We start from the raw sequence: 11,712 nt of genomic DNA on the forward strand, positions 1-11,712 counted from the left end.
TTGATCACCAGAGTCTGATACCTCTGATCCACCTCTGGTCCAAGTGGAACCGAGCGCTACATCCCCTGCAGCACAGGCCCTCGTTCCAACTGATGCGGAACTACGAGAAGAGGCGCTGGTAGCCCAGTTCAGCTGTGGGTGCAAGCAGATTAAGGCCGCCCCAAGTTCCCCTCTCGACAACAGACAAGGGTGTTGTGCCCAGTTCACTGTGCAAGAAATTGTGGACTTCAGATCGCAGTTTCGGTCTCTTCCAGGAGGTAAGCTAAAGTGAATGTGTAAATTCTTGTTTAAGTTTCTTGCCAAATGGCTTCCTATTTTCCTTTGACTTTATTGTGCAAGAAAGTGCCTTTAGACCCTGGAAGCAATTTTGTTTTTGAATTGTCACACACTCCACATTCCTTGAACTATGGCCCTTGGGAACGGACCTCTTTCCATTTTCGATTTGGTGTTTCATCTTAATTGCTGCATAAGATTTATGGGTTTATTGCTCCCTTGGTCCTGAACAAAAATGATTGTGTGCCATTTTTCTAGTCTGCCCTTTACATCTTGGTTTTCAAATGTGTAAACTTATAAATAGATTTTGAGGCAAACATCAGTCTGCTTTTTTTCTAAAGCTCAAGATAGGCCAAAAAAATCATCATAACTTAAAATAAACATTTTTTCAGTTTGGCGCTTTATATTCATATAATAGGTAATTGTGTTTAATTGTATTATAAATTAATTCTTTTCAGAGCATGAGAGGGACTGTGTGTTAATGGGCATGCTGTTGTGCCAACAAATGCAAAATGGACCAACCACGCAGTGCTCCAAGCAGAAGACCCAGATGAGTCGGAGGCAGTCCAGAACAAATACCCATGTACTGCTCAATCGTTTGGTGTGTCGTAAGACATTTCTCTTCCTGCTTGGGTGAGTGAAACTTAATCTCATTTAAACTACCGTATTAAAAATGTTTTTACTGCATATTTTAACTCCCACTCTTAATGATCAAATTTTTTTTTCGTAAAACTTTTAAATTTATGTTGGTGTCTTATTGCTTCCAACTTTGCAGAATTTCACAAAACAAGCTCACAAAGGTCAAGCAGCACCTCAAGGAAAATGGCTTGACAGTCAGGAAGAAGCAGAGTGGCGGCCGCAGCAACAACAGCAATGCCCTGACCACCGCCGAGGAGGACACCATTGTCCGATTCCTGCGTGGCTATGCCGAGGACAATGCCCTTGTTCTTCCTGGCAGGCTGCAGTCCTTCTCAATTGATGATGTGATGCTCCTTCCGTCTTCCCACACAAAGAACTTTGTTTTTGAGCGGTATTGCTCAGCCGCACGGTCTGCAGGTATTTACAACGGTTATATGAAAAATTATTCCATTTTGTCCATAAGTCTCTGTAGACTGATCGTATAATTCCTAGTGCCTTGTTTGATTTTGAGTTTTTTGCATTTAAGTTACCTCGTCTTCTCATTGAGAGCACAGCACAGTTTTACATGAATGGACAGTCCCATCTAAAACCTAGTTTCTGGGACCGCAGCCTTTTCCGGACTGCAGACATTATTTTAACAACATAATCACCTTCATTTCCTTCAAAGTACTACAGACTGGTTAGGGAACAGGTGGAGCTTTTATTTTTATTCATTGAATTTTCAAAATTATACATCTCTTTTGTGAGTGATTGGCGGGTGCTCTACCAGTGTGGTTTGCTCCTTTTTTCCTATAAAGCATGTTGTCATTATCTCTCCCTCTTCTTTTTTATGTTGTACACTACTCTCTAGTAACACCTCTAATCTTCAGCACTTGTACGATCTTTTTGTGATGCAAGTGCCATGAAACTCTTACGAAAGCTGCAAAAATATATCTTCACGTGATATGGACTCATAGTTCCTTTTCACTCTTTTCATGCAGGTTACAGACTTGTGTCTGTGTGGACCTTTAAGCGTGTGTGGAGGCGGGCCTTCCCTACTTTGCTGGTGGCCAGACCAATGACGGATCTCTGCTGGATCTGTCAGTCGAACAACCGGCTTATCCAGAGGTCTGGGCGCCTGTCGGTGGAAGAGAAAAGTGATCTTCTAGACCGCCAGGGACAACATCTGTTCGCTGTGACGCAGGAGCGTAGTTACTACAACAGTCTTGTGGATAGTGCACGGCTAGCAGCTGCCTCTCAAGGCATCTCCACTCTCGCTCCCCATGAGCAGAACAGCCGGGACATACCCATGCACTATTCATTTGACTACGCTCAGCAGGTGCACCTTCCCCATGACCCGATGCAGCCAGGGCCCATCTACTTTTTGGTCCCCCGTAAATGTGGCATCTTTGGGGTCAACTGCGAGGCCATCCCCCAGCAGATCAACTTCTTGGTTGATGAAGGTCTGTGTGCCAGTAAGGGGAGTAATGCAGTGATTTCTTACCTGCATTACTTCTTTACTCATTTTGGCTTGGGGGAACGGCATGTGCACCTGCACTGCGATAACTGTGCCGGTCAGAACAAGAATCAGTTCTTGTTGCAATACCTTGTCTGGCGAGTTCTGACCGGCCAGCACACGTCAGTGAGTCTTCACTTTTTGCTCCCGGGACACACCAAGTTTGCCCCAGACTGGTGTTTTGGCATCCTGAAAAAAAGCTTCAGACGCCAGTGTCAATTCTCTCCGGGAATTTAAATCTGTGGTGGACAATTCTACCAGGAAAGGAATCAACAGGGCCCAGCTTGTTGGGGAGGAGGACGGCACCCTGTACGTTCCCACCTACGACTGGCAAGCCTTTTTCAAGCCGTGGTCCAAGTCCTTTCCTGGTATCAAGAAACTTCAGCACTTTTTTTATTTCTGGAGAGAAGCCAGGATATGTAGCAGCAACGAGGAGTGTGGAGAGTGAGGTGGAGGAGGAGAGGTTGGTGTTGAACCCTGCCATTACGGCTTCCAGTGTGACTCTTCCTCCTGTGTTGTGTTCGCCAGGGCTCTCCAGGGACAGGCAGATGTATCTCTACAACAACATCCGTCAGTTTGTTTCTGATGAATGTAAGGACATTCTGTGCCCTCCACCCTCCCAGTAGTGTGTGTTAGTGTGTTTTCTCAGTGGGATTATTGACTGCTTCTCTCCAAGACAAGGTAAGACAAAATTTGTCTTGTGCTATTTTTTAAAAAATTCTCGTCATTCGTGTCTCTTTTTGTGACCCTCCTATTTCTTTATACTTTTCAACCTGTTTCCCCTTTCATGTCAGATTTATGTACAGTTGTTTGGAAGCTTGACTCTTTCTACTGTTTGTGGATTCTTTCTACTGTTTGTGTTTGCATGTCTTGATGCTAACATTATACTACTAACAGAATGAAAGCGGTTGTGGTGCATGCATACAAACAAACAGACAGACTGGCAAACACACACACATACACTCACACAAATACACAGTCTTACACATCTAAAAGCACCACATGTTGTACAGAACAGACAGTACCAAAAGTAATTTGAAGCAGTGCCATGGAGGTAATGATGAAAGGCTTCTGGGTTGGCAAAGTGTCGCGAATATTATCTTTAGGGTCTATCATATTAATGCCTACTGTGCTTAAAAAAATACTTAATGCATGAAAATGTTGTCTTATTTCAATGTGAAAATGCCTCCCCTGACTGAAAAATGACAAAACTTTTGTTTTTTGGCATGGTTGCTAAGGAGTTTTGTTCAATATGTGTTCAGAAACTTTGACCTCGATTTTCTCAAAACTGAACTTTTACATCTTCCCTCATTCAAACCTTCATATTTCGAAATTGAGAAACGATAGAAAGATAATTTTTTCACCAACTTGTAGGCCTTGAAAAGCCCTTTAATTTGATGTATATAAGTCCATATGTCCAAAATCCGAGAAGTAACTCATTTTGTCAGCACGCCTCACATATATATATTCAAAGGGTTTTGTGATATTCAATGTCCAAATATTTTTTTATTAATTGTTTTTGCAACATGACTTAATCAAACGCTAGAAATGTGCTAGAAATTGGGTCAACATACTTTGGTAATTTTGGTCTCATCTCGGCGGAATTTTCCATTCACACCCCATCATGTTCTATACCAAAATTTTCAGCATTATCTCCCCTACACCGTAAACCCGAGTGCGCATGAATACATCCATTTCTATAGCGACAGTATTCTTTGCGCATCTGCTACATGTCTGCTCACTGAGTTCCTTGTGTTTACTTCAAGCTTCAGCCTAAATGAAGACCATTGTCGGGCGTTTTTTTGTCTATTGAACATTGGAAATCGATTTTGCAATAAATCATTCAGTGTTATTGCTCGTGTGATGTGTTTTTAAAGGTAAATTAGACTGAAACACAACACAACTTCGTTTCGGACAAAGACTTCCGGTTTTGTTGTTGTGAGAGAAACGCCCCCTTTTCCGATCTCAGCTGGCCTAGTATCTCGACTTTCCTTCAATTACTATTCAAAGTGAGGAGCAACAAACAGTATTATAGTGTCAATTTGTGATTGAAAATTAATTCTGCATTCAAATTCGTAGTGTTAGTGTAAGAGGTGTCTTTCAGTGTGAATTGTACTGAAACATAGATCGAACGGACTACTGTGTTTTGGAAAAAGACTTCCGGGTTTGTGATAGTGATGGAGACGACAACTGATTCCAGTGAGGTGGCTGAACTTCTAAATTACGCAAATCAAGTTGGTCTCCGAGGACTTGTCTATGAAAACGCTCTTCGAGAAGTCATCAGTGATTATTTCGTTAGTTAAGGCTTGACAGACGATGAGTTGTGGACTCATCAGAAGATGAAGCTTTGTCGTCTGCTGACCAAGAGCCAATGCCCACATCAGCAAGTGCAAGTGTTCCTGCTGTATGTGGGATTCACGCACAAGCTGGGCCTTCTGGTAAGTATCTTAGTTCACCTTTTATCTTTTTTGTTTGGTCTGCTTGAATCTAATAAGATCTAGATCTATGCCTACTTGCTTCTAGTTCAATCTATCTGCTATGTCTAAGCCTAGGCCTCCTGATACGTGTTGATTTAGATCTACACTAGACTAGTAGTTGTATGCACAAACAAATTAATTACGATGTGACTTAGCACTAGTCACCTACTAAAATTAGTAAGAGGAATTTATGAATTAACTTAGTCGATGACGTATGCTGTGTTGTGTCTTAATAATAATTAGGCTTATTATTTTGAACAGCCCTATAATTATTTAGGCCTAATTAACATCTCAATTCCGTTTAATTTTTTTATATTAGATCTACCAAACTGTTGAATCTGTCTATACGTTTGTGTGGTAGAGATTTTATGGCACTTGCGGCAGTTTAGGTCAGGCCCAAAATATTATATATAACGTGCCTAGGATTAGAGTTACTGACTTATATTGAAAAGAAGGGAGGATAGCTAAGGACAAAAGTAAAATACATGTAGGTTACTGGTTGTGAGAGAAGAAGCAAAGCTCACTGGAGCGCCCACCAGCAAACTGCATCACCTAGTATTTTTTTCTCTTTTTACTCATCTTGTCAGAAGATACATAATTTTGATTTACTTGTTGAACGAACATTCCATACAGAGACTTATTATTTTTCTTTTCTTTATCTTTTCTCTGCAAAGATGGTGGTGAAGAAGATGAACCATATACTAGCGTCATTGAAGATCTCACCCCAGTGATTCAAGAATTTAGGCCTACCGCACCCGAGCATCAAGAGGCAGGTGAGTGGCAGCCATGTACCTGTAAACGGTTCAACGGTCAGCCATGCTTCTCACGCTACACCAAAGAGGAGATTGAGTCTTGCCGCTTGAGCTTCATGAGCCTGACCAAAGAGGAGTTGGATGTGGCCATCATGGCCAAGATACAAGTCTGTATCCACCTGGGCTCAGAAACACAACGCACAAAGAAGGCACAGACACCTCGCCAGCAACAACAGGTAGTGTACATGCATCATGGACACGAGATATGTAGGCCATTTTTTTTGTATCTTCACCATATTGGTGAAAGGAAATTAAGAAATTTGTATGTCCAATACAAAACGTCTGGGGTGGAGGCCAGAGTGCACAAACTGACAAAACGACAACCATTGCATGCTTTGTCATGGGAGACGATTCAGTTTGTGTACAATTTCATTTTGAATATGGCTGAAACCCATGCTATTATTCTTCCAGGCAGAACACCGTATACCTGGAACACAGACTGTAAACTTCTGCCAACATAAGTTTGTGTATGTACATGTGCATGATGGTGGTGGGTGTGTGGTGGGTGTTACAGAAGGTTGTCTGTAGGCGGGCTTGCCATGCGGTGTTCCTTCCCAGTTCCCAGACCAAAGGCAGAATGAAAGTTGGCGCCGAACTTTCGCAATAAATAGGCAAAAAATCACGAGACCGGAAGCCGGAAACTGTTCGGAGAAATAGTCACTTCGAAAATGTTATTCGGACTCAAGTCCGAATAAAGACGGCCGATCCAATCAATAGATCTAGATCTAGATTCTAGATTTAGAAAATCTAGGCCTACCTTTTGAGTTTTTTGTGCAAATCTAATCTAGATCTAGATCTAGATCTAGAGTCAATTTAGGTCAAACCGGACAGCGGCTCAAACCGGCCACGACCCGCACTGATGTTTATTTTCGTTTCGTTTACCCTTGTCTACTGTTGCATAATTTTGAATTCGTGCCGAAGTCGTCTGCTAAGGTACTTCCGTCCCATGAGGGAGTCCCTATCTTTTTGTTTGGTCAGCAAGGGTCAAGTTTCGGCGCAGATTCACCAAAAACGTAAGTCTCTCCCCCATGCTTGTGGGTTACGATGAATGAAAGGAAGTTGTTAGCTAAGGCGGGATGGTTTTTATTACGATAGCTTCCGGGTCAACTGCGAGTTCAAAAGTCAAGATTGGAATGTCGGAAGACTGTGCGAATCACTGGGCGGTGTTCCCCTTTCATTTTAACCCCATAGTAGGGTGGCTGGTTTGAGAAAGCACAATTTTCGTGATTTTGCTCAAACCGGCCGGGTAGATTTTCTTGTGCTTAAAGAGTATTTGACATATTATAGAGCTAAGAATAAATGTTTGCAGGGGTTGTTAGCACAATACAATGTGAATATGTGTGTGTGCATGCATGCGTGTGTGAGAGTGAGTATTAACGTCTTGATATAGATCTAGTTGCGTGCGTGAGTGATGTATTTTATGTTTGAGTGACTAGTGTTTGTGTGTGTGTGTGTCCGTGTACGTTTGTGTAGTGTGTACGGTGGTATGCTGGTATGGTGTGTATGTACGTATGTAGATTCTGTATGAAGATTTATGTATATATATATATATATATATATATATATATATATATATATATATATATATATATATATATATGTGTGTGTATGTTTGTGTTTGTGTGTGTGTGTGTGTGTGTGTGTGTGTGTGTGTGTGTATGTGTGTGTGTGTGTGTGTGTGTGTGTGTGTGTGTGACTGCGTTTTGGGCACGTTTGAGCTTTAAAAAATGGTTTATTAATCTCTACAATTATGTTGTTACAGGTGACAGCAATGACTAAGCCCAAAGGACCAGCAGGCAAATATAGCCAGTCCAGCGTTGAGAAGGCATTAGATGCCATACAGTCTAAATCTCTGTCTATTAGACAGGCCGCCCAGACTTACGGAGTACCTAGGTCCACTCTAATGGACAAACTCTCTGGGAAGTACCCAGTCAAGAGAGTGGCTCACACGGTCTTGACAGAGGAGGAGGAGACCAAGCTGGTCAAGTGGGTTGTGGCCTGTGCCCGCCTTGGTGACGGTAAAGATCGGGAACAGTTATGCCGAGCAGTTCAAGGAATCCTCAACTCAGAGGGAAGACAGACAAAGTTCACCAACAATAAACCTGGATTCTGTTGGTACAAAGCTTTCATGGAGAAGCATGAGGACATCATCAGGGAGAGGAAAGCCATGGTCCTTGGCGAGCAACGAGCCCAGGTAAGCAAAATAATAATAATAATAATAATCTTTGTTTGAGTAAAGAGAAGCACAGCAACACAACAATGGTCATTTGGTGCCGACGCAGACCTGCAAATTCTCTTTCATCCTTGATGGGGCCTTAATGAAACATAGCAGGCCTACTAAGCACTTTTTAAACAGACACATTCAGTTTAGAATTTTAAATAATAAAATGTAAAACAAACAATCAAGCTGATTGTTTTAAAATCGTCCCAAAAAGGGTATAAAATCACACAAGACAGGAACTTTTAAACAAACTACAAGCACCTTTCTGTACAGTATCACTTCAATTGAAGCTGTCACAAAACGGCATTCTATAAATGGCACATTAAGGGTGTGTTTAACGGTTTCCTCAGGTAACAGAAAGGAAAATTCGAGGGTGGTTTGACCACACAAAGAAAGTCCTCCTCGACGATGGCATCAATGTGGAAGAAATTCCACCAGAAAACATCTTCAATTTTAATGAAACAGGCTTTCCATTCTTCATTGGGGGGTGTACGATCATTTCGGACATTCAGTCCAAGCACCCATACCAGCATGGTTCAGACTCCAAGAAACAGGTCACCGTGCTGGGATGCATCTCTGCTTCTGGGAAAGTCCTAAAGCCCACCATCATCTTCCCAGGGGCAAGGTGGAACTGGCATCCATGGGAGGAGTTTGATGTAGACTACGCGCTGACACCCAACGGCTGGATAAACAGCAGCACATTTATGAAATGGCTGCAGTACACTTTTTTTCCTGCAGTAGACCACCTCCAGCGACCCGTGGTACTATTCATCGATGGACATTCAAGTCACATCAGCAGAGATGTCTATAATTTTTGCCAGACACACCATATTACTATCTATGTCTTGCCATCCCACTCATCCCACATCATCCAGCCTCTGGATCTGGTCTTTTATGGGTCCCTGAAACAGGAGTGGAAACTCGCCGTGAGGGACTACAAAGCCATTTCCAGATTTGCACAAGTCACTAAGCAAACATTTACAACTGTGTTCGCTGATGCCTGGAAGAGAGCGTACAGTCCAGAAAAAGTAGTGAATGCATTCAGGACATCGGGCTTGTGTCCATGGAATCCCGATGCACCCGACTATAGCAAATGCGAAGCAAGTGCTCTTTACGCAAGTGAAACGATGCCATCTGCTGACACCATCATTGAGGCCACCAGCCAAGAAGACCCTGATCGAGTTTGCTCACCCCCTGTCACTCCATCATCGCCAGATCTCGGAACAGATGCTCTACCCCCTGCCGCTCCATCATCGCCAGATCTTGGAACAGATGTTCTACCCCCTGCCGCTCCATCATCGCCAGATCTTGGAACAGATGTTCTACCCCCTGCCGCTCCATCATCGCCAGATCTAGGAACAGATGTTCTACCCCCTGCCACTCCATCATCGCCAGATCTAGGAACAGATGTTCTACCCCCTGCCGCTCCATCATCGCCAGATCTAGGAACAGATGTTCTACCCCCTGCCGCTCCATCATCGCCAGATCTAGGAACAGATGTTCTACCCCCTGCCACTCCATCATCGCCAGATCTAGGAACAGATGTTCTATCCCCTGCCACTCCATCATCGCCAGATCTAGGAACAGATGTTCTACGCCCTGCCGCTCCATCATCGCCAGATCTAGGAACAGATGTTCTACGCCCTGCTGCTCCATCATCGCCAAATCTTGGAACAGATGTACTCCTACCCCCTGCAACTCCTTCATCATCACATGTTGGAACAGATGTTCTCCTACCCCCTGCAACTCCTTCATCAGCAGGTGTTAGCACAGAAGTTTCCGCCTCAACAGCCGGATCGTCAGTGACACCAACTCGACCAGCAAGCATCAGGGATGAGTCAAATGTTGCATTCCACCTCTATCCCAACTCATTGACCATATCCTCGCTAGCGGCTGGACATCTGTGGATATGTCCAATATCCGTCGCCGCCAATTTGCAAATATTTCAGCTACAGCGTCTGAGCCGGAGTACGGCAGATACCTAGAGCTATGGAACAAAGTCGTCCCTCCGTGCACTTTCGACAACCTCCCCATACCCACTTCCTCTCAACGGAAGTCCACGAAAGCCCCACGTATTCAGCCCCCTTCGTATGTCTCGCACATATCGTTCAAAGAGTTTTACGACAAGAAAGAAAAGGATGAGGCTGCAAAGAAGAAGGCGCAGGAGGAGAGAAAAGCAGAGATGAAGAAGAAGAAGGAAGAAAATATCAAGAAGAAGATGGAAGAAAAGGAAAAGAAGCGATTGGAGAGAGAAAAGGAAAAGGCTGAAAAGTTGAAGGAGAAGAAACGGACGGAGGAGTTGAGGAAAGGGAAGGGCAAAAGCAAGGGGAAGAAGAGAAAGCTGGATGAGTCTAGTTCAGATGAAGAGGATGATGTTGTGTATGATGACAGGTCTGATGTGGATGTTGACTTATTTTGCATGGGAATGGATGATGTTGATGAAAGTGTTTGTGCTGTATGTGGTAGTGACTGCGATCTAGATGGTTGGATTGGGTGCGAGTTTGGACGATGGTACCACAAAAGTTGTACGGGTGAGGAGAAGGAAAAGATTTTGGGTATGAGTGAGGAAGAGATGAGTGAGTTCAAATTTGTGTGTAATGTATGTGTGCAGTGAGAGACAGAAGATGCTTTCCCTTTGTTGTTGGCTTTTTTTACTTTAATCCTTTACGTCCATCATTTTTCTGTTGGAATTCTGTTTAAGTTTAATAAAGTTTGAATTTTGACTTGACTTGGAACTGTTTGTGACATAAAATTGTTTGATTGGCTGTGTGAGAGACTTATAACTTAAATTCTAACAACCTCCTAAAATCAAACTGCCTGGTACATCTCAATCTAGATCTAGATTTCTAGATCTATACTGAAACAGGATTTGAACCCAGGAATTGACAAAGCCTGGGCAGAAGGGTTGCCTACTACGATAGATCCACTTGGTGACTTGGTGCTGACAGCTGAATAACTAAATGGGAGTGTATACAGACCCGGTAACCGGGAATAAAGTCACAAAGTATACAGACCCGGTAGGGGAACTCTTTTGTGATTTCGGAAACTTTCAGCACCCTCTTGGCTCAGGGTAGAACTAGGTTCTTCTAGATCTATGGCCTAGGTCTAGATCTAGACAGACAGATATAAATCATTGATCTAGTTTCGAGGCTAGCCTAGATCTAGACTGTAGATCTAGATCTAGATTCTAGATCTAAAACTAAATGAAGATTGTGGATGTCTTTTCGATGAACGATCGTTTTTCCCCTGTTATGGAGTTAGAGGAATCACAATTTGAAGAAAAGAACAATGTCATAATTTCAATCGAGCAGTCTCTCTCTCTCTCTCTCTCTCTCTCTCTCTCTCTCTCTCTCTGTATTGCTCGCATTCTTTTTTTCTTTGTTTGTCTCTGTCTTTCGTTCCTTCCTGCCAACTGGCAGACATGTCATATTATATACATTTTGCTAGCACTTCCCCCTGCGCGCTCTCCCTCTCTCTCTCTCTCTTTAACTCACACACACACACACACACACACACACACACACACTACCGGGTCTGGGCGCTGAAACCCTCCGAAATCACAAAAGACAAAGAGTTCCCCTACCGGGTCTGTATACTTTGTGACTTTGTTCCCGGTTACCGGGTCTGTATACACTTCGTAACTAAATACACCCAAGAATGAGCTGGTGATCACTTAAATATGGGATTAAACAAAGGAAAATAGTATTTTCCTTCACCAAGGACAGTGGCCGGTTTGAGCAAATGGCTGGCCAGTTTGAGCTCAAAGGTGTCAAGAGTGGCCGGTTTGAGCAAAAT

General features: G+C 43.2%; 2 protein-coding genes across 2 annotated transcripts; both read left to right on the forward strand.

The window, feature by feature from the left end:
* Positions 1–3,869: 3,869 nt before the first annotated feature.
* On the forward strand, positions 3,870–7,898 carry LOC106012062 (the record flags this gene model as incomplete). The annotated part of the gene is given in 3 exon segments (XM_013083774.2): positions 3,870–4,845; positions 5,559–5,872; positions 7,459–7,898. Coding segments are annotated over 3 exon segments (821 nt in total), but the record flags the coding sequence as incomplete, so codon positions are not given.
* On the forward strand, positions 7,851–10,098 carry LOC118477852. Its single transcript, XM_035970328.1, has 2 exons — positions 7,851–7,890; positions 8,268–10,098. Exons 1-2 carry the CDS (start codon positions 7,864–7,866, stop codon positions 9,900–9,902), a joined length of 1,662 nt encoding a protein of 553 aa, XP_035826221.1. The 5' UTR covers positions 7,851–7,863; the 3' UTR covers positions 9,903–10,098.
* The last annotated feature ends 1,614 nt before the right edge of the window (positions 10,099–11,712 follow it).

This window comes from Aplysia californica, unplaced genomic scaffold, assembly GCF_000002075.1.
Source record: "Aplysia californica isolate F4 #8 unplaced genomic scaffold, AplCal3.0 scaffold00254, whole genome shotgun sequence".
NCBI lineage: Eukaryota > Metazoa > Mollusca > Gastropoda > Aplysiida > Aplysiidae > Aplysia > Aplysia californica.

Excerpts from the sequence above, each read along its gene's own strand:
- LOC118477852 (XM_035970328.1), top strand. The coding sequence starts at position 7,864 with ATGGTCCTTGGCGAGCAACGAGCCCAG. Across the intron at positions 7,891-8,267 it reads TTGGCGAGCAACGAGCCCAG|GTAACAGAAAGGAAAATTCG; the intron begins GTAAGCAAAATA and ends CGGTTTCCTCAG.